Genomic DNA, 22,510 nt, shown 5'->3' with positions numbered 1-22,510 from the left:
CTGTGAAGACTAAAGCACAGAATTCATTTAGTTTCTGTTTGGTGGCGGGAAGTGGTAGGAGGCAGGCGGAGGAGCAGGGACACGGCGTGCTCTGGTGGGGGGAGGAGGTGAAGTGGGGCGGAGGGTGAGGGGAGCTTGGCTACCAGTGGCTACCCACTAATTTTTCCCCAGGGGTGCTCCAGCCCCGGAGCACCCATGCAGTCGGCACCTATGTGCACTGCTGCTGGGGCAGCACTGCCTTCAGAGCTGGGTGCCTTGCCAGCAGCTGCCGCTCTCCACTCTGCCTTCAGAGCTGGGCACCCGGAATAAAAACCAAAGATTCTCTGTAAAAACGCAAATGCTGTGTTTTTCTGTGTTGTTCCATGGCAAATGGATTTCTAGGATCCCTGCTGATCAGAGACTCTGCAATGGTTTGTGGCTGCATATGATACACACAAGACACCAAGTCGGAAGGAAGCAACAATAATAACAATATCTAGCACCAAGAGATCTCAAAGCACTTTAAAAAGATGGCAAACATCATTATCACTATTTTTCAGATGGGGAAACTGAAGCCCAGAGAGGGACAGTGACTTGCCCCAGGTCGCCCAGCCAGTCAGAAGCAGATCTGGGAGTGAGTCCTCGTCCAGCGCCCTAGCCACTGGACCACACTGATTCAAATTCAGGGCTACCAGGTCCGAAAGAATAAGGCAGAGCCAAAGGAGCAGCTCTGATAGCTAAGTCAAAGGTCCAACACTCTCCAACAAATGGCAGCGGTGCACAGATCAACAGAAGTCAGCATCATCCTGGTATGAATGAAACAACAGGAGATGCCATACTGCCCCCTGGCTTCCTGGCAGCAAGCACAGATGAGTTGGTGAAAACACCAAACTACCCCACTCTCCCACTTGTACCACAGTTGGGGCAGTCTGGTCTGCCAGTGCCTTACCTGTTTGCAGGGCCAGGGTGAGCAGGGGTCAGTAGGGTCTGTTGGCATCTTTTGGCCGCTTTAGTTGGACCTTTAGCCTCTTCATGCCGATCTGGAAGCCGTTCATGGCCTGAATGGCTGCCTGAGCACTAGTTGGATTGTCAAAACTGACGAAACCTGGGGGTGAGGGGAGGGTGAGAGGGGGGACGGAGAAGGAAGGACACAATTCATCACCAACAGCACCAGAGACCCTCTCCACTCATCACCACAAGTTCACGCCAAGCAGGGGCGGCTCTACCAATTTTGCTGCTCCAAACAGTCGCCGTCGAATTGCCGCTGCGGGGCACGGACTGCCGCTCAATTCTGAATGCTGCCTCGGGCACCTGCTTGGAAAGCTGGTGCCTGGAGCCAACCCTGACTCCAAGCATCCATCAGTAACTGCTGGACAAGGGCAATGGGATTACCCAGAAGACTCTGGTGCAGGGAAGGGAGAGGTGATGCTGGGAATATTGTGACCACAGCCCTCCGCATTCAATAATCAGACCCTCCCCCCCAAATCATGAGGTTTAAACTCACATTGGCTGGCTCCTGATTTTGGAGCTTTTAAGGGCGGAAGCTGCCTGCCCTCACTTAGTGTGTGATCATGTAAGGGTCAAAATTCAATATTAGACGTGTACACAAAAATGTGGGCCTCCTCACTGGCTTTTTAGAGAGGAGCTCTACTTTCCCTGCACTGGCCCCGGGATAGACTCACATTCTCCCTTTACACTCCCCTAGTCTCCTGTCCCTCACCTGCCCCTACATTTTTCCTTCTTTCCCCTTACAATTGCATAATCCACACATTCTCTGTCTCTGTCCCCCATTTCCCAGCATCCCCATGATATCCCTTCTACACCTTGTCAGACTCCTTTCTGCACCCCACATTTCCCCTGCATCCTCCTCAGTCTCCCTTCTTCTTCCCATATTCTCCTGCACCACTTGAGTTTCCCTCCTAGTCCTGTCCCCTCACAGTCATTATAACCAAAGATAGCCTGGCTTCAGTCCTATTGGAAACAACGGGAAGTGCCAGCCCATCTTTGCTAGGGGCACACTCACTTCCACAAGGAAAAGTTGTAAGGAAATGGCTGCTATTTTGACTGTAGGCCTCCTGTGGCTTCAGTCCCATTTAATGTAATGGCAGACAGCAGCCTTTTGGAACAAGGGCCAATCTTGGTGAGAGTTCTGCCAGAAATCAGGAGATCTGAGAAGCTATGTCTGCCCCTGTCATAAATATAAAGGGAAGGGTAAACCTCTTTGAAATCCCTCCTGGCCAGGGGAAAGCTCCTCTCACCTGTAAAGGGTTAAGAAGCTAAAGGTAACCTCGCTGGCACCTGACCAAAATGACCAATGAGGAGACAAGATACTTTCAAAAGCTGGGAGGAGGGAGAGAAACAAAGGGTCTCTGTCTGTCTATATGCTGGTTTCTGCCGGGGATAGACCAGGAATGGAGTCTTAGAACTTTTAGTAAGTAATCTAGCTAGGTACGTGTTAGATTATGATTTCTTTAAATGGCTGAGAAAAGAACTGTGCTGAATAGAATAACTATTTCTGTCCGAATATCTTTTTTGTAACTTAAGTTTTTGCCTAGCGGGATTCTCTATGTTTTGAATCTAATTACCCTGTAAGGTATCTACTATCCTGATTTTACAGAGGTGATTTCTTTACTTCTATTTACTTCTATTTCTATTAAAAGTCTTCTTGTAAGAAAACTGAATGCTTTTTCATTGTTCTCAGATCCAAGGGTTTGGGTCTGTGGTCACCTATGCAAATTGGTGAGGCTTTTTATCCAACATTTCCCAGGAAAGGGGGGGTACAAGTGTTGGGAGGATTGTTCATTGTTCTTAAGATCCAAGGGTCTGGGTCCGTAGTCACCTAGGCAAATTGGTGAGGCTTTTTACCAAACCTTGTCCAGGAAGTGGGGTGCAAGGTTTTGGGAAGTATTTTGGGGGGAAAGACGTTTCCAAACAGCTCTTCCCCAATAACCAGTATTTGTTTGGTGGTGGTAGCGGCCAATCCAAGGACAAAGGGTGGAATATTTTGTACCTTGGGGAAGTTTTGACCTAAGCTGGTAAAGATAAGCTTAGGAGGTTTTTCATGCAGGTCCCCACATCTGTATCCTAGCGTTCAGAGTGGGGAAGGAACCTTGACAGCCCCTTGCTCCCAAACGCAGCCCTGGACTCCTACATTGTCCTATGTCCCGAGGCTAATTACGAAATAAGTCACTCCCCAAAGAGAACAGGCTTATAGAAGGTGTTCAAAGGAAAGCATTTTAAAGCAAAAGCCACATGCTTTCCCTTACCCTACTCCTGATACAGAACAGAAAGATGTAGACATTAAAGAAGAAAACAATTCACTTTTAAAGCCAAGAGGTCTATGCTTCTGTCACAAAGGATGCTTTGGGCTGCTTTGGATATAATATAATGAACATGCCATCACCCTGCCAAACCTTTCCCCGCAACTGCCATTGAATGGGAAACCCTGAACCTTGGAGGCATGACAACTTTTTCCCTCCACCCAATTCCTTTGAGTGCTGCCTCTGTACCTCCAGCTTTGAGAACCACCATTTTGGAGGAGATATGGCACAGGCTCTACTAAGAGCAGAAAATACAGCACAGGAAATGCTCCTTCTCCCAAGACTATGAGCCCGAATTTGCAACTTCTCCAGAGGGTTGGAAAGTTTAGTGACGGTTCATCTGAACTTTTAAGGGCTTAGATGAACTGGCTGGTGCAGCACAGCGGCTGCCTGGGAGAGCACCTGGCTGTGGTGGCAGCAGCCTGCCTCCAGCCCAGGCTCGGCTTCCAGGACAGGGGCCAAGAGCAAGCCGGAGTACCTCTCCCCTCAGCATGCTTGGAGTCGGCCCCTATCCCCGGAAGCCGAGCCTGGGCAGGGAGCAGGCTGCCGCTGCCTGCCACCCCTCCGTAGCCAGCCTCTCTCCCAGGCAGCTGCTGCTGCACAGGGAGCATGCCGGAAGGGGAAGGTGGGGCTCCGGCTCACTTGGCCCATGTCCCTGAAGCCAAGCCTGCGTGGGGGGCAGCCTGCCACTGTTGCAGCCAGGTGCTCTCCCAGGCAGCTGCTGTGCTGCATTGGGCCAGGCCTAGCTTCCAGGGAGAGCAGCTGAATGTGCCTGGGGGAGGAGGACACAGTGCAGCGGGAGGACAGAGTTCCCCCTTTCCCCCGCAGGTAATGTGGGGTGGGGAGAGCACAGAGGCCACGAGCTGGGGTCAGGGCGGGGAGGAGACACCTGTGGAGGTCACGGGTCTTCCCCTTTAGTTGGTGCCCCCCCAGTATGGGGCGGCACCAATCGTCTCACCCCAATTTACGGGAGGATTTGGAATTCAAACCTGTGTATGAATTTTGTATTTTTATAGTGGTCTCAACAAAACCCAGGAGAGGTAAATCTCTGAATTTCCTGAGAATTTGAGATCTGGGACCTGTTTCTCTGCCTTGCATCCTGGGTTGTCATTTACAGCTGTGCAAAGCGGGTGTACAGTTAGATTAGCCACTTAGATCCTGCAGCATTTTGCAACCAGTTTGCACAGGAACAGTGACAACACAGGGTACAAAGCAGTGAAGAATCAGGCTCCTGGAAACTAATTTTGTCCTAATCTCTGCTGTGGACTCTGTTGCAGTTTTCCCTTTGCTAACACTGCCCTTCCTGCATGTTCACTTAACCAGCTCCAATCTTTGCTGGGCTTCGCCATGCTTGACATCAACCCAAGCGTCCACATTAAAGACACCCAGCCTTTCGCCAAGAGTACAGTCTCCAAACCAACCACCAACTTCTCCAGCATTTAAAAGAGTCCCCGCAAAGCATCCTCCCAGTTCCCCACTTGGCTGGCAAAAGACCTCAGCTAAATCCAGGATCTCTGAGATATAGCACGTGGTGCCTACAACTGCCTGAAGCGTCAACCTTACTCACAAGAGGCTGATGTGGTGGTATTGTATATTTGAAAGGCTTCTCCTGTCACCTATTGTTGTATTTTTTTCTCTTCTTGCTAACATCTGCTGCAATAAAAAAGTAACATACAATAATAAGCTGCAGCGTTCCAGTGTGCATGGCAGCTCCATTTGTCCCTGCATCTCCTGGGAACTGGCAGCCAGTCCCGGCAGGAGGGCATTTTAATTGAACGTACCATTTTCACATCCTGGAAAGGGGGCACATTGAGGGAATGGATACTTTCCTTCCCACGGATGGCAGGGGGCAACTCTGTAATACTTTCCTCCTTTCCTTTGAGCATCAGGGAGAGGCACCGTGGAGCAGCAGCAGCCATTAATGGAGCAGGGCTGGGGGTAGGAGGAGGACAGAAGCAACAGCAGTGGTGGTAAGGTTATGAGAATTGCAGCACTTATTGGTGTCAGTAATGATCTTCCCAGCACCTTCCAGCCTAGGATCTCAACGCGCTTCACAGCCACTATTGAATGAAGCCTCATCTGCATGCCAGTGTGAGTTAGTGAGTATGGGTGTCATTTGATGCACGTGTGTGTGTGGAAAGAGGGGCAGTGTCTCAGCCAAGGTCATGCAGCAAGCCACTGTCAGAGCTGGGAGTAGAACCCACATCCCCTTCCTACACTCCTTTGTTTTAACCACCAAACAGCGCTCCAGCCACAAGGTGGCATTTGTGCAAGGTCCCATCAGAGCTCACACTGAATATAGTATGAATGTGCGTCCTCAGAATAAGCTTGCTGAGTTGTGTGGGGCAGTAACAATTTTGATTGTAAGGTGGCAGGACATTGCCAGTGTCCTGCATTCACTTGGGGGAAGATGCAACGTCATCACCCTACGTTATTTGCCTGAAGACGGCCGATGTTTGTGAGACAGCGTACTACGAAAGCAATGCTTGCGTTGTGACATGCTGACACTGGTAGGGTGGGGCAGTTCTGTTTGACCATCTGAATGTGAGCCTTCAGCAGGAAAGAGTAGGTGTGGGTTGCCAAGACAAAAAACAAACCAGGGCCGTCAGATGTACACATCTAAGGGGTGGTGCCATACACCACAACCACACCATACACCACAAGAACAGCAAGAGCAGCAGCAATCCTCTTCGGAACAAGAAGGAGGCAAGACTGCATATTATCATGCTGGTTATGTCTAACATTGATGACCAACTTGTACCAAGAATTATTAAGTCCAAGATAGGCGCTAGAGGGATTAGGGGATAGGCTATTGGAACTGGAGTCTGTCACCTCTACGGCATTCATTCAAATGCTGCCCAAGTCAATAGCAGCTGTAAGTTTTTCTCATCTGGTGTACCATCTCCTCAGTGAACATCACAACTGGCACCTTTCATGGCAGGCTGAGCAGAGAACTGAATAGGCCTGCAGAGTGACCCAGCTTCTTATGCTCTGGGGTTATTGTTGGAGAGACAAGGTGGGTGTACCTTTTATAAAGGTCACAGGTCAGACCTAAAGCATGCTGCCAACGTGTAGACGAAGGGAGCCGTGTGTGTGAACCTACGCTTGCCCTGCCGCTGCCCACGTCTCCCCCCCAGCCCTTCCGTGGATTCATGGAACATACCAATGTCCAGGGCGGTTAGTCTGGTGCTTTTCACAGACAGCAGAGCCATGGAAAAGATAAACTGGCAGGAAGGAGAAACTAATGTCCCCACTTGCAAGATAAATGATTATATGAGCATAAAGAGCTCTGGACACTGACAACCACATGAGAATCCAGAGGAAAACAGACCATACTACTCACACAGAGTACTGAAAACCCAGTGCAGGAAAGACTAAAGGTAGCATGTATGACAAGTAGGTGCCCCTCCAGGAATTTCACAGCCATGAACCTCGCCTGTTGGGCTAAATCACAATCAGTAACAGAGAAAAATCCAGCATTGCAACAGTGTAGCATGGAAAGGGAAATGACTTACCTGAACTTCTGCCTCTCACTGCAGGGTCTCATCACCTAGTACCAGAGTGCTGTAACTCCCCAGGCTCTGAAAGGTTTTAACCCTTACGAGTGGTGGTAACAGAGCTCTTATTATCTGTCACATGCCCTCCTGCTGAGCTGAAATGCTGCCTTTGGAGGAAGTGGTCAGGGCTGATTGTGCAGGAGGCGAAGCTCCCAAAGGAACAAGCCAATCAATCACACCTCACAAGACAAAATAAAATAAAAGTGCAAAATCAACACCCCCTGCAAAGGGAGCCCCCCAGCTCTGAGGGGAGGGGAGACTTTGGTCGGAATCATAGGCGCAACGAAGCAGAATTACAGGTCTGCAATTTCTCCTTCTCGAAAGATACCAACCACCAAGAATCTCGCTCTTGGAGAAGAAACTTGAAAGATGTTCCAAGAGAGAAAACGAGAGCTTAGTCACAACAGGCAGCAACTGCCAGGCCCAAGCCAACAGAGCGAACAGAGAGGGTTCTCACATAGCTCTGTCCAGTTACCTGTCTAACTGTGGTAACAATAAAATCCCTCCCAACATTATCAATTCCATGGGTAGCCTGGGAAAAAATGGTCTATTGAAATGAGAGAGATACTAAATGGAAATGAAACCTTTTGGGGTGAGAGGGTTTGGACTCCCTACCTTAGAACCCAGTTCTGGATTAGGTAGGCTCAGGCACTGAAACCGGATTCCCACCTGCAGGCTGAATCCAAGCCATGATGATTTGTGAGCATGCTGAGGAGACCATGCAGCTGCTCAGCAGATGTCAATAATGGAAACTTCCCTGAGGCAGACTGTGAGGGTCCCCTTGTCTCAGTCCGTGTGTGCCTTAACATGGCCTTCTAATTCCAGGACAGCCTGGCCACAGCAAGGTGAGGCCTGATCAGACATGCATTTACATACAGTCCTCTCAAGAAGAGCATGGCTCAGCCACTTGGTGTCAGATGAAACAGTCAGATGAATGTTCAAAGGTTTTTAGGTCTGCTCAAGTCAATCCTTTTCACAGAGAGCTTACGGAGAAAGGCCTTTCCAGGGGGAACCTGCGAGTGTGTGAACCATGTTAGCACAGCTCATTAACAGCAGATCTCCCACACCACCTTGGAAAGGAATCCTGGGTGAGTCCACAGCACCACCTGAGCTTTATGTAACCTCCCTTCCTTCCCAGGTTTCTGGGGAAGCAGGCAATGCTCATCTGGGCATCTGATGTTGTCAACTGTGAGAGAGATCCTGAGTACCCCAGTGGTGATTGTGGCTAGATGGGAATCCTCAGTTCACCCCTCTGCTGCAGTCCTTTTACTTGTAACAAAATTAATCCTGGTTGGGGCCTGCACACAGCCACTGGGGTGCCTGGGGAGCCTCCAGGAGTAAACCTGAGCTAATCTATGCAATGGGGCTAACCCAAAAATAGGAATTATACACTCTCTGCAATCAATATCTGCTTAGACTAGAGTTAGCACCCCCTCACTGCACAATTTAGAAAAACATGCTATAACAGATTCAGAATAATTAAAATGTCACAGCCACTTTAATGTATGCAGCGTTGGTCCCAGGAGATTAGAGACACAAGGTGAGTGAAGTAATTTATTTTATTGGACCAGCTTCTGTTGGCGAGAGAGACCTTTCCCAGACCTGAAGAAGAGCCCTGTGTAGCTGGAAAGCTTGTCTTTTACCAACAGAAGTTGATCCAGCAAAAGACATCACCTCACCCACCTTGTCACACTACCAATCACTTTAAGTCACTGGGGGTGCTCCACAAGAAGTCAATTATTAAATGCTATTTAGAGTAGTGAATTAAAAGGAGTGCCCCACTCTGGGGTGGGGTAACTGGTGGCAGTGTAAACGTAGTAAGTTGACCAGAGTGGGGCACTCCTCTTAGATTCATAGATATCAAGGTCAGAAGAGACCATCAGGATCATCTAGTCTGACCTCCTGCACAATGCAGGCCACATAATCTCACCCACCCACTCCTGCGATAAACCTCTCACCTATGTCTGAGCTATTGAAGTCCTCAAATCATGGTTTAAAGACTTCAAGGTGCAGAGAATCCTCCAGCAAGTGACCCGTGCCCCATACTACAGAGGAAGGCGAAAAACCCCCAGGGCCTCTTCATAGAATCATAGAATATCAAGGTTGGAAGGGACCTCAGGATGTCATCTAGTCCAACCCCCTGCTCAAGCAGGATCAATCCCCAATTTTTGCACCAGATCCCTAAAATGGCCCCCTCGAGGATTGAACTCACAACCCTGGGTTTAGCAGGCCAATGCTCAAACCACTGAGCTATCCCTCCCCCCTCTTCCAATCTGCCCTGGAGGAAAATTCCTTCCCGATCCCAGATATGCCGATCAGTTGAACCCTGAACATATGGGCAAGATTCACCAGCCAGATACCCAGGAAAGAATTCTCTGTAGTAACTCAGATCCCACACCATCTAACATCCCATCACAGGCCATTGGGCCTATTTACCATGAATATTTAAAGATCAATTAATTGCCAAAATCATGTTATCCCATCATATCATCTCCTCCATAAACTTATTGAGTTTAATCTTGAAGCCAGATAGATCTTTTGCCCTCACTGCTTCCCTTGGAAGGCTATTCCAGAACTTCACACCTCTGATGGTTAGAAACCTTCATCTAATTTCAAGTCTAAACTTCCTGATGGCCAGTTTATATCCATTTGTTCTTGTGTCCACATTGGTACTGAGCTTAAATAATTCCTCTCCCTCTCCGGTATTTATCCCTCTGATATATTTAAAGAGAGGAATCATATCTCCCCATAACCTTCTTTTGGTTAGGCTAAACAAGCCAAGCTCCTTGAGTTTCCTTTCATAACACAGGTTTTCCATTTCTCCGATCATCCTAGTAGCCCTTCTCTGTACCTGTTCCAATTTGAATTCATCCTTCTTAAACATGGGAGACCAGAACTGCACATAGTATTCCACGTGAAGTCTCACCAGTGCCTTGTATAACGGTACTAACACCTCCTTATCTGTACTGGAAATACCTCACCTGATGCATCCCAAGACCGCATTAGCTTTTTTCACGGCCATATCACATTGGCGGCTCATAGTCATCCTGTGGTCAACCAATACTCCAAGGTCCTTCTCCTCCTCTGTTACTTCTAATTGATGTGTCCCCAGCTTATAACTAAAATTCTTGTTATTAATCCCTAAATGCATGATCTTATACTTCTCACTATTAAATTTCGTCCTATTACTATTACTCCAGTTTAAAAGGTCATCCAGATCCTCCTGTATGATATCCCGGTCCTTCTCTAAATTGGCAATACCTCCCAGCTTTGTATCATCCACAAACTCTATTAGCACACTCCCACTTTTTGTACCGAGGTTAGTAATAAAAAGATTAAATAAGATTGGTCCCAAAACCGATCCCTGAGGAACTCCACTGGTAACTTCCCTCCAGCCTGACAGTTCACCTTTCAGTATGACCCGCTGTAGTCTCCCTTTTAACCAATTCCTTATCCACCTTTCAATTTTCATATTGATCCTCATCTTTTCCAATTTAACTAATAATTCCCCATGTGGCACCGTATCAAATGCCTTACTGAAATCTAGGTAAATTAGATCCACTGCGTTTCCTTTGTCTAAAAAATCTGTTACTTTCTGAAAGAAGGAGATCAGGTTGGCTTGGCACGATCTACCTTTTGTAAAACCATGTTGTATTTTGTCCCAATTACCATTGACCTCAATGTCCTTAACTACTTTCTCCTTCAAAATTTTTTCCAAGACCTTGCATACTACAGATGTCAGATTAACAGGCCTGTAGTTACCCAGATCACTTTTTTTCCCTTTCTTAAAAATAGGAACTATGTTAGCAATTCTCCAGTCATATTGTACAACCCCTGAGTTTACAGATTCATTAAAAATTCTTGCTAATGGGCTTGCAATTTCATGTGCAAATTCCTTTAATATTCTTGGATGAAGATTATCTGGGCCCCCCCCCCGATTTAGTCCCATTAAACAGTTCGAGTTTCGCTTCTATCTCAGATATGGTAATATATACCTCCATATCCTCATTCCCATTTGTCATGCTACCAATATCCCTAAGATCCTCATTAGCCTTATTAAAGACTGAAAGAAAAGGAGTACTAGTGGCATCTTAGAGACTAACCAATTTATTTGAGCATAAGCTTTCGTGAGCTACAGCTCACTTCATTGGATGCATTCAGTGGAAAATACAGTGAGGAGATTTATATACACACAGAACATGAAAAAATGGGTGTTATCATACACATTGTAAGGAGAGTTATCACTTAAGATGAGCTATTACCAGCAGGAGAGCTGGGGGTGGGGGGGGGGGAGAGAAAACCTTTTGTAGTGATAATCAAGGTGGGCCATTTCCAGCAGTTAACAGGAACCTCCGAAGAGCAGTGGGGGGTAGGGGGTGGGGGGGAGAAATAAACCTGTTATTAAAGACTGAGGCAAAGTATTTGTTTAGATATTGGGCCATGCCTCGATTATCCTTAATCTCTACTCTATCCTCAGTGTTTAGCGGTCTCAAGTCTTCTTTCTTTGTTTTCTTCTTATTTATATGGCTATAGAACCTTTTACTATTGGTTTTAATTCCCTTTGCAAGGTCCAACTCTACTTGACTTTTAGCCTTTCTCACTTTATCACTACATGTTCTGACCTCAATAAGGTAGCTTTCCTTGCAGTTCCCTCCCATCTTCCACTCCTTGTAGGCTTTCTGCTTGTTCTTAATCACCTCTCTGAGATGCTTGCTCATCCAGCTTGGTCTACAACTCCTGCCTATGAATTTTTTCGCCTGTCTTGGGATGCAGGCTTCTGATAGTTTCTGCAACTTTGACTTGAAGTAATTCCAGGCCTCCTCTGCCTTTAGATCCACAAGTTCTTCAGTCCAATCCACTTCCCTAACTAATTTCCTTAATTTTTGAAAGTCAGCCCTTTTGAAATCAAAAACCCTAGTCGCAGATTTATTTTTGTTAATCCTTCCGTTCAGTTTGAACTGAATTAGCTCATGATCACTTGAACCAAGACTGTCCCCTACAACCATTTCTTCTATGAGGTCCTCACTACTCACCAAAACCAAATCTAAAATGGCAACCCCCGTGGCCGGTTCAGCAACTACTTGATGAAGGAATCCATCAGCTATCGCATCTAGGAAAATCTGAGCCCTATTATTATTACTAGCACTTGTCCTCCAGTCTGGGAAGTTAAAATCTCCCATGATCACGCATTTTCCATTAGTATTTACTTCATTAAAAACACTATAGAGGCCTATATCCATATCCAAATTAGATCCCGGAGGTCTATAGCACACCCCAAGCACTATGTAGTTTTCTTCCCCAGTGTGATTTTTGCTCAGATTTTTGCTCTGTCTTATCCATTCCATCGCTTCTTATTTCTTTACATTCTACCTCATCATTGATATACAATGCTACTCCACCACCTTTACCATTATTTCTGTCTTAATTTCAGAGTTCTAGATGCTTGCGTGGGTGCACTTGAAGATCTTGAAGCCGGGGACAGTAAAGCTCTGTGGATCGAGTAGCACAGTCCAGCCAGGGGCAGAGCAAATCTAAATTGGGATCATTCCAAGTTGCACAGCCCCTAAAGATGGGAGCTGTTAGAACCAGGGGGCAGTAACCTGGATCCTGGACAGCCAATAAGACCATTTCATCTCTTCTCACACTCAGAGCAACCCCAACCTCTTCACTGTCCCATCCCCCTGCACACTGCCCCACTGCAGTGTGCAGGGGGTGGTTCCTCCTACTGCCTTCACTGCAGGCCAGCCTCAGGCTCCCCTGACGCCTGGCTCCCCTGACGCCCAGTGATAGCCTGTGTGGCTCCCTGCTTGGTCCAAGCCCCGGAAGTTTCAAAGCATCAGCTCCCAGCTGGGCCAGAGCTCCACAAAGCAACCTGCCATCCCTGGCCAGGGGACCAGTAACACAGCCTCAGCTCCCCACAAAGCGCATCTGCCTCAGCAAGGAAAACCAAGGGTCCCCAGCCTCACCCTTGGAAGCGGAAGTCTGTCTCTTCCTCTAAGCATCATGGGAGTTGTAGTCTCCAAGGCTGGATTGAAGCACTCATGTTTTCCCCCTAATTAAGTTCAAAGGCCCCTCTTATGGAGTGCCTACACTTCTCCCCCCACCAGAAAAACCCTTAATATCCCTTTTAAGGAACCAGAACAAGGAAGAAAACAACCCAAAAATAATACATGCATTCTTAATCCCTGTTGCTCTCTGGGGTAACATTAAATGCCGGGCAAAGTACATGTCCACTAGAATAGCCACAATTTAGGCACCGAACCTGAGGGGAGCATTGCCATGAAAAACACTTGTCCCCATCTTTAGAGGGCTCTATCTCCCTTTTTGACTCGATAGGTGTTTTAGAGCCAGGGTACACAGCCACACCATGGTGCACAGTAGGTCTGGACACCTCACTGGTAACTCCAGCTGCATCATACGTTAACCACAGAGGGGTGTCTGATCTCTTGCAGGGACCTCCTTAAGGGCTGCACAAGCTCTTCTTCTTCTTCAGTAGAAGGAGTCAACAACACTTTATTAGGCTCTACATTCTGCACAGGATTACTACTGGAAGAGGGGAATTATCTGTAGCAGGATCCCTGTGTACACAAGAGAGCCAAGTAGGCTACTGAGAGGGTCCGAGCCTTCCCTGGAAACATCTCTTGGAGGTAAAAACAGGTTTTTCAGCTAAACTTTCAGGTTGGTGTGGTTCAAGTGACAATACAACAGCCTCAGGAGGCACATTTGAGGGTCCAGGATACACAGATATATAGTCAGAGTAAACCTCCTTAGAATCAGTCACCGATAGGGAACCAAACATAGCCACTGGGGTAACCATGTTACGCTCTCCTCTGGCAAGATGATCAGGGTACAGGGGTAGGCTCAGTAATCAATGGAGGATCCATTCTCACATTACTCCAGAGGAAGTAAACAGTTTCGGTGCAAGATCTTTAATGGGCCGCCATTCTTTTCCAGCTTTAGTTGGTAGACAAGTAGCCCAGGCATTTGACTTTCCAAAATGGAGGGCTGCGAACCCCAACAGTATGCAAGGTTATGTTTTCCTGGGAGCCCAAGATTCCTGATAAGAACTCGATCACGCAGTTGCAGATCATAGTATTGCACCTTCTGATCATAATGGTCTTTATTACCTTGGTTTATCTTATCGGCCGTAGCCTAAGCAAGCGAATAAACAGCATGCAAGTCTCTTTTTAATGTAGCCACGTACTGAAGGTAAAACAGGTGGGAGGATCCATCTGATGAGACCCCCCAAAAAGAGGTTCACAAGTAATCAAGCGTCTCATCTTAACATTATGAAATATGGAGAATACCCTGTGACCTCATTTTGCATACAGTTTTAAGCATGCACAATATGGCTAACGTGCTAGCTCCATCTAGATTTCTGCTAGGGATTTCAAGTTCCCAACATATTAAGCAGGGTCAGATTAAAGCATTCAGACTGGGGATCTCCCTGTGGGTGACAGGGTGTTGTCCTAGATGTTTTTACACCTAGCTTAGTCTGAAATTCCTGAAGTAGATGACTCTCAAAGTCCCGGCCTTGATCAGAGTGCATTTGTTTGGGCAGCCCATAATGCACAAAGTATTTTTGATATTTAGTGGGAAAGGTCTGTGCATACCTAGTGAAATGATCAGTTACAACTAGGGCTGTTGATTAATCACGGTTAACTTATGCGATTAACTCAAAAAAATTAATTGTGATTAAAAAAATTATTCGCGATTAATCGCACTGTTAAACAATAGAATACCAATTGAAATTTAATAAATATTTGTGGATGTTTTTCTACATTTTCAAATATATTGATTTCTATTACAACACAGAATACAAAGTGTACAGTGCTCACTTTATATTATTATTTTTTATTACAAATATTTGCACTGTAAAAATGATAAAAGAAATACAGTAAAAGCTGTTTTGTCCTGCATGTTGGGGGAATGGAGGGTGCTGGTTAGTGAAAAATGCTGGTTAACTAAGAGGGAGGGAGTTTGGGTGCAGGAGGGGCTTGGGGCAGCAGCTTGGGGCGTGGGAGGGAGTGCGGGGTGCCAGATGTGGGGGCCGTTCACCTTGAGCGGCTCCCCGCAAATGATGACTTGTCCCAGCTGCTCCTAAGTGGAGGCGGGGCAGGCAGCTCTGCACGCTGCCTAAGCCTCTGCCCGCAGGTGCTGCTCCCATAGCTCCCATTGGCCGTGGTTCCAAGCCAATGGGAGCTGCATTGCTAGCGCTCGGGGCAGCGCAGGGGCTGCGCCTCTGCCTAGGAGCAGCCAGGACAGGTTGCTGCTTGCGGGGAGCTGCCCGACGTGACTGGACCCCAGATCCAGCAGCCCACACTCCCTCCAATGCCCCAAGCCCCATCCCGCACCCAAACTCCCTCCCAGAGCCCGCGCTCCACACCTCCTCCTGCACCCCAACCCCCTGCTGGCCCCACGCCAACTGGACTATAAACTGGAATTTCAATGAAGATCAGAAATGCCAGTTTATAGAGCTTTCCGGTTAGTGAAGTGCCAGATAAAACAGCTTTTACTGTAGTATTTTTCAATTCACCTCATACAAGTACTGTAGTGCAATCTCTTTATCGTGAAAATGTAACTTACAAATCTAGATTTTTTTGTTACATAACTGCACTCAGAAACAAAACAAAGTAAAACTTTAGAGCCTACACGTCCACTCAGTCCTACTTCTTGTTCAGCCAATCACTAAGACAAAGAAGTTTGTTTACATTTGTGGGGGATACTGCTGCCTGCTTCTTATTTACAATGTCACCTGAAAGTGAGAACAGGCATTTGCATGGCACTTTTGTTGCCGGCGTTGCAAGATATTTATGTGCCAGATATGCTAAACATTCGTATGTCCCTTCATGCTTCGGCCACCATTCCAGAGGACGTGCTTCCATGCTGATGATGCTTGTTAAAAAAATAATTCATTAATTAAATTTGTGACTGAACTCCTTGGGGGAGAATTGTATGTCTCCTGTTCTGTTTTACCCACATTCTGCCATATATTCCATGTTATAGCAGTCTTGGATGATGACCCAGCACATGTTCATTTTAAGAACACTTTCACAGCAGATTTGACAAAATGCAAAGAAGGTACCAATTTGAGATTTCTAAAATTAGCTACAGCACTCGACTCAAGGTTTAAGAATCTGAAGTGCCTTCCAAAATCTGAGAGGCGTGGAGCATGCTTTCAGAAGGCTTAAAAGAGCAATACTCAGATGCGGAAACTACAGAACCTGAACCACAAAAAAAGAAGATCAGCCTTCTGCTGGTGGCATCTGACTCAGATGATGAAAATGAACATGGGTTGGTCCACTCTGCTTTGGATTGTTATCAAGCAGAACCCGCCATTAGCATGGACACATCCCCTGGAATGGTGGATGAGGCACGAAGGGACATATGAATCTTTAGCGCATCTGGCAAGTAAACATCTTGTGATGCTGCCTATAACAGTGCCATGCGAATGCCTGGTCTCACTTTCAGGTGACACTGTAAACAAAAAGCGGGCAGCATTATCTCCTGAAAATGTAACCAAACTTGTTTGTCTGAGCGATTGCCTGAAGTAGGACTGGGTGGACCTGTAGGCTCTAAAGTTTTACATTCTTTTATTTTTGAATGCAGTTATTTTTTGCACATAATTGTACATTTGTAAGTTCAACCCTCATGATAAAGAGATTGCACTACAGTACTTGTATTAAGTGAATTAAAATATACTATTTCTTTTGTTTTTTACCATGCAAATATTTGCAATCAAAAATATAACGTGAGCACTATACACTTTGTATCCTGTGTTGTAATTGAAATTAATACATTTGAAAATGTAGAAAACATCCAAAAATATTTAAATAAATGATATTCCATTATTGTTTAACAGTGCGATTAATTGTGCAATTAATTGTGCGATTAATCGCGATTATTTTTTTAAATTGCTTGACAGCCCTAATCCAAATACTAAAACACCTTTTAACCTCGGGTTAACAAATACATAATGTAAATCAACAAGTTACAGATAAGTGAAGACAATAACACTAATATTGCCTTTTAATCTATACATACAAATGAATTGGCTTGAACACCCCAGGACCTTTTAATATTTCTTTGATATTCACACATCAGTGAATTGCCTTAGGGCTCTAGTCTGAGCTGGCTGTTAACATCATAGCTAGTATCCCAGGAACTGTAGATACTAGACACAATGCGCAACCCCCTGGGTCAGGTACCTCTTCCCATTCATTCTCAGGTGCTAGGACATTATGAGGTTGTTTAGACAATTTGTGGACAACCAAGTTCTTACTATCCTGGCTGAAATTGCAGGTGGACAATGCTGCCAACCACCGGTGATCAGTAGCATCCAGTTTGGCTGCTGCTAAAATGTAGATCAAAGGATTATTATCCATGTGAACCTCAAACCTCGTCCTGTACAGATAATCACACAGCTTGTCTACTATTGCCCACTTTAAAGCCAGAAATTCAAGTTTGTGCACAGGATAGTTTTTCTTGGTATGCAACAAGCTCTGGCTGATGAAGGTAAATGGCGTCAATCCTTCAGGGTGTTCTTGATACAGTATTGCTCCTAAGCCATCGAGGCTGATGCCTACATTCAAAACATGAGCTTCTGAAGATCGGCAAATGCTAAGATGGGACCATTGGTGAGGCATGCCTTAATTTTCTGGAAGGCCACTTCACACTGATCATTCCAAATGGCTCAGAGGGATGGAAATAGCTTTTATCAAGTTGTATAGACTTAGATTTTGATCCATTCCCACAAAGTGATGGTGCATAGCCCTGCAACAGCTCTTTCAGTGGTTACGTCACACTGTGTATACAGAAACCACAGAACCCCAAAAAAGAATGCAGGGCAGACAGGTTATGTGGTCTAAGCCAAATGGAGAGAGCCTCAGTTTTTGATGGATCTGTGGCAATACCTTGCTCGGACACTATGTGTCCCACATAGGAGACTGAATGATGGAAAAACTTACACTTGTCCAAGGACAGTTTCAAGACTTCCTCTCTCAAACGATCAAGGACTTTCAGGAACTGCTCTTCATATTCTTCAGGACTCTGCCCAGAAACAACTAGGTCACCTAAGTAGACAAGTAACTCCTGGAGATTCACGTCTCCAACTGTTCACTCCATTAATTTTGAAAGATAATACAAGCCCCACAAATGCCTTGGGGCATTCTCTTAAATTGGTAAATCTGGGTGGACAGATAAACACAGTTTTCTCTTTATCCACCTTGTTCATAGGTATTAGGTTATATCCGCTACGAAGATGTAATACAGTGAGCCATTTACTTCCATGTAAGCAGTTAAGGATGTCCTCAGTCCTCAGCCTTTGATTTGGTATGGTTCACCTATTTAGAGGTCTATAATCTACACACATTCTGACAAACCTATTCCTCTTCCTCACCACAACAACTGGGGAGGCATACGGACTTTCTGACTCAGAAATTACTCCAGCAGCCATCAAGTGATGTAGGTGTCTCTGAACATTTTCCACAACAGCCAGAGCTAGGCAAGGAGCTTGTTCTCGAAAAGGTCAAGAGTCAGACACACAGGTGCCAACTTTCCTTGGCGCTGGTGAGTGCTCGCACCCCCCTGCCCCTGGCCCTGCCCCAACTCCGCTCTCTCCATGTCCCTATTGGACCCCTCCCCAAATCCCTGCCCCAGACCTGCCTCTTCCCCGAGCATGCCGCATTCCTCCTCCTCCCACCCCCCTCCCAGCACTTGCTGTGTGAAACAGCTGTTTCGCTGTGCAAGCACTGAGAGAGAGGGGGAGAAGCACGATGCAGCGGAGCGCTCAGGGGAGGAGGCGGAGGTGAGCTGGGGCAGGTTGGGGAGCTGCTGGTGGGGTGCAGAACACCCACCAGTTTTTCCCCGTGGGTGCTCCAGCCCTGGAGCACCCACGGAGTCGGCACCTATGATCAGATGGATTTCACACTGAGTATTTTCTGCACAGCCCACATCCCACTCATGTTAGGAGAAGATATCTGCCTCTGGAAATTTCTACTACATCCATCCGGTGAAGTGGGTATTCACCCACGAAAGCTTATGTTCCAATATATCTGTTAGTCTATAAGGTGCCACATGACTCTTTGCCCCTCTCCAGCAGGAGTAGGTTTTATCCTGAGAAGAAACTCAGCTACAGTACCCAGCTCCCTCACAAAGTGGCCGAGTACAACCTTCCACCAATTGTCCTAGTGCAGTTATCAGACGCTCATTCGTAACAGATGCTGGTGTAACGATGGCCATCCCATCTTTCAGTAAAGCCTTCAATTTAGCTGCAAAATCAGCAGTCCCAACTAGTGTAGTCTCCTTTTTTGGGCACTCCCAGGCAGAAACACAGGCCAGGGGCCAATTTCACCCACAATCCCAACTTCCTGGGGTACACACAGTGGGTCCAAGTCAGCAGCTGCTCTCACCAATACAGCCACAGTCTGGGTGCTAGAGTCACCTTGGCAACAGTAAAAATCATGGTCTTCCCGAAGATTTTCACAGTTCCCAACAACTGACAGACAGTAGCACCTTACCCAGTATAAGGGCTCGACTGGGTGGCACGCCGATCTCTTTACACCAGGACTTTAGCTAAAGTCCAGAAGGGTTCAGGAAAACAGGCAGAACTACAATAGCATAAAATAGATATAAAAGGTTTCTTGCTGGAGAATTTGGGGGTGGCAGAAGGATCCCAATGGTGCCTCCAAAATGTAACCCCTCCTTTTCTCCCTGGGTTATCAGGAGCAGGCAACACCTCTCTGGCTGCCTGATGCTGTCAACAGTGAATGAGATCCTGAGTATCCCAGTGGTGGTGGTGGCTAGGTGGGAATCCTAGATCCACCCCTCTGCTGCAGTCCTTTTACTTGTAACAAAATTAATCCTGGCTGGGCCCTGCACACACCCACTGGGGTGCCTGGGGAGCCTCCAGGAATAAACCTGAGCTAATCTATGCAATGGGGCTAACCCAAAAATAGCAGGTTTCAGAGTAGCAACCATGTTAGTCTGTATCCGCAAAAAGAAAAGGAGGACTTGTGGCACCTTAGAGACTAACAAATTTAGCAATTATACACTCTCCGCAAACAATACCTGCTTACACTAGAGTTAGCACCCCTTCACTGCACAATTTAGAAAAACACACTATAACAGACTGAGAATAATTAAAATGTCACAATCGCTTTAAGTCAGCTGATGAATGCTGTTTAGAATAATGAATAAAACGTAACCAACTCACTACCTTTACACTGCCACCAGTTACCCCACCCCAGAGTGGGGAACTCCTCTTAATTTCAGACCTCTTAAATTCATTAATGTGTGGGCGCATTTAAAGATCGTGAAGACGGGGCCAGGAAAGCTCTGTGGATCAAGTAACGCAGTCCAGCCAAGGCAACATGGGGCAGAGTGAATCTAACCTGGGATCATTCCAAGCTGCACAGCCCCTGAGGATGGGAGCTGTTAGAACCAGGGGGCAGTAACCTGGATCCTGGCCAGCCAATAAGACCATTTAGTCTATTCTCACACTGAAGTCTCTTTGCTGTCCCGCTTCCCCTTCACACACTGCCCCAACAAACAAGGCGGTGGTTCCTTCCACTGCCGTCACTGCAGGCCAGCCTCAGGCAGCTCTGGGCACAACAGCAGTCTCTGCTCTAGCTCCACTGATGCTGAGCAATCATAGGTGCTGGAATTAGGGGCGAGGGGGGTGGACTTGAAGTGGTTTCCTTCATATACAGGGTTTACAGTTTGGTTCAATGGCTCACAGCACCTCCACTGCACAAATTGTTCCAGCACCCCTGCCAGCAATAGCCTGCCTGGCTCCCTCCTTGGTCCAAGCCCCGGAAGTTTCTCAGCAGCAGCTCCCAGATGGGCCAGAGCTCCACAAAGCAACCTGCCATCCCTGGCCAGGGGACCAGTAACACAGCCTCAGCTCCCCACAAAGCACATCTGCCTCCGAGTCCAAAATCAAGGCTCCAGGGCCTCACCCTTGGAAGCAGAAGTCTGTCTCTTCCTCTAAGCATCATGGGAATTGTAGTCTCCAAGGCTGGATTGCAGCCTGCAAGTTCTTCTTGACCAGGACACCCCCAATTAAGTTCAGAGGCCTATGTAACAAGGGGTGCCTATGTTTGCAAAACATGGGGTCAGATGGATCAGTCAATAGGGCCTGAAGCACCCATGATGGGCACTGAAGCCCATTACCAGTGACACCACAACTTTCCATGTGAAACACAGAACCACACAGGAACTTGGGACTTGGGTCAGCTCTGCTGAGATCACATTAATATCTGGTGTTTCACAAGACTTTTTAACTGGGTGGAGTGAGGACTCAAAAGTGTCAAGCCCTGCATGAACCTGACACTAGGGGCTCCAGAGACCCTGGCCAACCTTCCACTAATGAGCGAGCGAGTAAGATATCTGCCAGAGGCACCTGGATGCATAGGCGCTGACTCCGTGGATGCTCTGGGGCTGGAGCACCCCTGGGGAAAAATTAGTGGGTACTCTGCACCCACTGGCAGCCAAGCTTCCCTCTCCTCGCCTCCTTCTCCCCTCCCGCACCTGAGCGTGCCACGTCCCCGCTCCTCCCCCTCCCTCCCAGCGCTTCCTGCCCCCTAGCTGCCTAACAGATGTTTGGCGGCGCTTAGGGCTTTCCAGGAGGGAGGGGGAGGAGCGGGGACGCAGTGCACTCAGGGGAGGAGGTGGAGAAGAGGCAGGGTACGGGCAGGGACTTTGGGGAAGGGGTGGAATAGGGGAGGTGCAGGGGCAGGAAGAGGCTGGGCCAGGGGCAGGGGGCGGGAGTTGAGCACCCACCAGGGAGAGGGCAAGTCAGCGCCTATGCCTGGACGGGCTCCAGCTTTCAGTCAGACAGCCAGGGGAGGGAGGAAGTGAGGCTGGTGTTAGGCAGGGCAAGTAAAGGGGCTGCTGGGCCTGACTGCAGCACTCCACACTCTCTTTCCACCCCTTCCTGCTGCCAGAGGGGATCCCAGCAGCCAGGAAGCCTAGGGCCACATTCTAAGAGACCTCCTGGAGGGGCACAGTGGCTGGCGCAGTGCCCTGCTAATGCACGCTTTGCTTGGTGCCAGGAGCAGCAGCTCAGGTGCTTGTTTTGTTTTTTCGGGTAAGTGACAAAGAACCCCATTTCCAGGGTCCCCAAAGGGAAATCCTGCAGGAAGGGGTCAGAGTGCTGAGGAGAATGGTGGGGCCCTGACGTGATACTACCTGAGACACCAATGCGGCTGCTGAGGTGGGTCGAGGGAGACACCAGGTGCTGAACCACAGGTCTCTGCACACCGAGATGGGCACCAAAGACTAGATGTATCTGGTGCCCAGGGGGACGCCACCTACCGTAACACAATGCACTGAAGCACCAAGCCAGGCGCGGGGCCATTAACAAAGCCCAGGTGCCAGGACACTAGGTGCCAGTACTGAGGTGCTGAGGCGCCAAACCGTAGAGGTGCCGGAGCATGAGGGTGAGAGGGGGGTTCCTCAGAACACTAGAAAAACATGAGCCCAAATGATGACCCGAAGGGCTGATGGAGCAAGAACCCTGGAGGACGGTATCTGGAGAAAATACACGTTTCTTTAAGAGCAGCTGTTTAAAATGTGGGACAGAGGGGTGTATCTATCACTGTCACGCCTAGGTGCCTCAGGTGTGGACCAGAAGCTGTGGAAACACCAATCATA

General features: G+C 47.6%; 1 protein-coding gene across 10 annotated transcripts in view; it reads right to left on the bottom strand.

Annotated features, from left to right (window-relative positions):
• Positions 1-22,510, bottom strand: part of CELF6 (CUGBP Elav-like family member 6) — a 238,190-nt gene that overhangs the window by 30,243 nt on the left and 185,437 nt on the right. For 7 of the 10 annotated variants that reach the window (XM_073363131.2, XM_073363140.2, XM_073363132.2 and 4 more), the window contains one exon: positions 929-1,084. The exons of 2 other annotated variants lie outside the window; for them this stretch is intronic. In XM_073363131.2, the coding sequence (XP_073219232.1) occupies positions 957-1,084 (128 nt within the window). In that variant the 3' untranslated portion in view covers positions 929-956. Of the gene's footprint in view, positions 1-928; positions 1,085-22,510 lie in introns of those variants that run through there. One more of the 10 variants, XM_073363141.2, reaches the window with a different exon arrangement.

This window comes from Lepidochelys kempii, chromosome 10, assembly GCF_965140285.1.
Source record: "Lepidochelys kempii isolate rLepKem1 chromosome 10, rLepKem1.hap1, whole genome shotgun sequence".
NCBI lineage: Eukaryota > Metazoa > Chordata > Testudines > Cheloniidae > Lepidochelys > Lepidochelys kempii.
This window is presented reverse-complemented; position numbering and strand designations above follow the sequence as displayed.